At 51.5% G+C, this 2,037-nt stretch overlaps 1 protein-coding gene across 1 annotated transcript; it reads right to left on the bottom strand.

The window, feature by feature from the left end:
- Positions 1 to 547: 547 nt before the first annotated feature.
- Positions 548 to 1,378, bottom strand: LOC119307452 (neo-calmodulin-like). Its single transcript, XM_037583529.1, has one exon. It carries the CDS (start codon positions 1,269 to 1,271, stop codon positions 768 to 770), a length of 504 nt encoding a protein of 167 aa, XP_037439426.1. The 5' UTR covers positions 1,272 to 1,378; the 3' UTR covers positions 548 to 767.
- Positions 1,379 to 2,037: the final 659 nt, after the last annotated feature.

Here is a 2,037-nt window from a genome sequence, read left to right on the forward strand (position 1 = left end):
AGCAGATAATTAGTCACCTATGATTTACTTGTCAAACTTCTCATCGAACTATAAGGTAAATCATGGGTAGATAAATCACGAGCTAAAATACTAGAATATTTATATCCTGTTGCATTGCACGGGCATTGTCCTCGTAAACAAAAACATGACGTGGGGTTCAAATACTAAACAACGTAGTTTAGAAAAATGGATGACTTACATTTCCACATGACACGTGAATATTGGAATTGAATTTAAATTCAAGTGCTATATAACTTGATTTGGAATCCTATCAAATGAATCAAATTCAATTCTTGGGAGCAAAACGAGGCGTAAAAAGACATTTGCTGCACCGGATGCATTCAGTCACACCAGAGCATTTGGGCCTCACGCCCGAGGCCTGTATCCGCCACTGCTCGACCGGGATTACAGAGGTTAGAGTTCGATAAGTACTAAGTGGTTTGAGTAATTCTGAAAAAAGAAAGTAAAATGGTTTGAGTTGGATAATCACTGGAGAAAATTATTTAATTATCTGCACCGCTGGCGCCGACGGAACAGAATCACCACGTTCAGTTAGTTTTTTCTTCTTCAATTAGTTATTTAATCTCTAGCTTTTCCAATAACAGTTGTACCAACCAATCAAGAATTCAAGATCCATTCATCCACACATGCATGGCTAGCTTAGCTAACTTATCCCCGGGCGGATTAGAGAGGTGTCCGTCCGTCCACCGAGAAATGGACGAAGGACGGACGGACTGTATATCTAGTATCTCGGCAGGGACAAACTCTCAATGCTGCTGCTGCTGCTGCTGGTCGGCGTCTGAGAGCATCATCATCCTGACGAACTCGTCGAAGTTGACGAGGCCGTCGCCGTCGAGGTCGGCCTCCTGGATCATCCCGTCCACCTCGTCGTCGGTGAGCTTCTCGCCGAGGCTGATCATGACGTGGCGCAGCTCGGCCTTGGAGATGTGGCCGTCGTGGTCCTTGTCGAACACCCTGAAGGCCTCCCGGAGCTCCTCCTCTGGGTCGGCGGCGTCGGCGTCGGCGTCGGCCTTGCGGGACATGAGCGCCAGGAACTCGGCGAACTCGATGGTGCCGTTGCCGTCGGCGTCCACGTCGCGCACCATGTCGCGCAGCTCCTCGGGCGTCGGGGACTGGCCCAGGGAGCGGATGACCGTGGACAGCTCCTCCGCCGTGATGCAGCCGTCGCCGTCCTTGTCGAAGAAGGCGAAGGCCTCCCGGAACTCGCTCATCTGCTCCGAACTGATCGCTGCTGCACCGGCGCCGGCCATCCTGCTACCTCTTCTTCGATGCTTGCACGGAGATGGTCGATGTGGGTGGGTGGGTTGGAGAAGGAATGAAGCTGAAGGTGCGATTAACTTGGATGGGTTCAAGGATTGTGAGGCGGGGGATTTATATAGGAGGCGGATGGGAAGCAGAGGCACGAACGGTCATGTCGGAGATCTGAACGCGGGAGCGAGAAGCTGTGTGGCTGCCGTTGACTTGTCTGTCCCACACGCGCACGCATTAATTCCAGTCCCGCCTTCAATCCTCCTAGGCTGGCCAAGGCAAAGCCAAGTCAAAGGAGATCGGTCGATGCAGATCAGCGCCCCACCGCACGCACGCACGCGTTCCCAAATGCAAAATCTAAACAGTTTTAAAGAGGAGGAAGATGGATTCTTCCTTCTTCTAAAAGTGCAAAATCGATCTGCACGAACGGGAAACGGAACAAAGCGCAAAGGCAAAAAAATGCTTGCAATTTGAATCGAATACACCTCCTTTGCGGACTATCTACATTTCTTTTTCTCATTTGAAGATTTTCTATACGGTAGTGGGATCGCATTGTTAACTCTTTCTTTAGTTGATCGCATTGTTAACTTGAAGACGCGATGGAGTAGTAAATTGGTGGCGGCACGGGGCACACCGCCCGTGACGTGGTTTTGTTAATCTCGAGGACGCGTCCGTCCAGCGCCATGGGCGGCCCGGGCCGAGCTGTGAACAGCTGGAGAGGTCGGGGCTGCGGGCGACACACGGCTCGGTCGGTGCGGTGTCCGGTGT

The sequence above is a fragment of the Triticum dicoccoides genome, chromosome 5B (genome assembly GCF_002162155.2).
Source record: "Triticum dicoccoides isolate Atlit2015 ecotype Zavitan chromosome 5B, WEW_v2.0, whole genome shotgun sequence".
NCBI classification, from domain to species: domain Eukaryota; kingdom Viridiplantae; phylum Streptophyta; class Magnoliopsida; order Poales; family Poaceae; genus Triticum; species Triticum dicoccoides.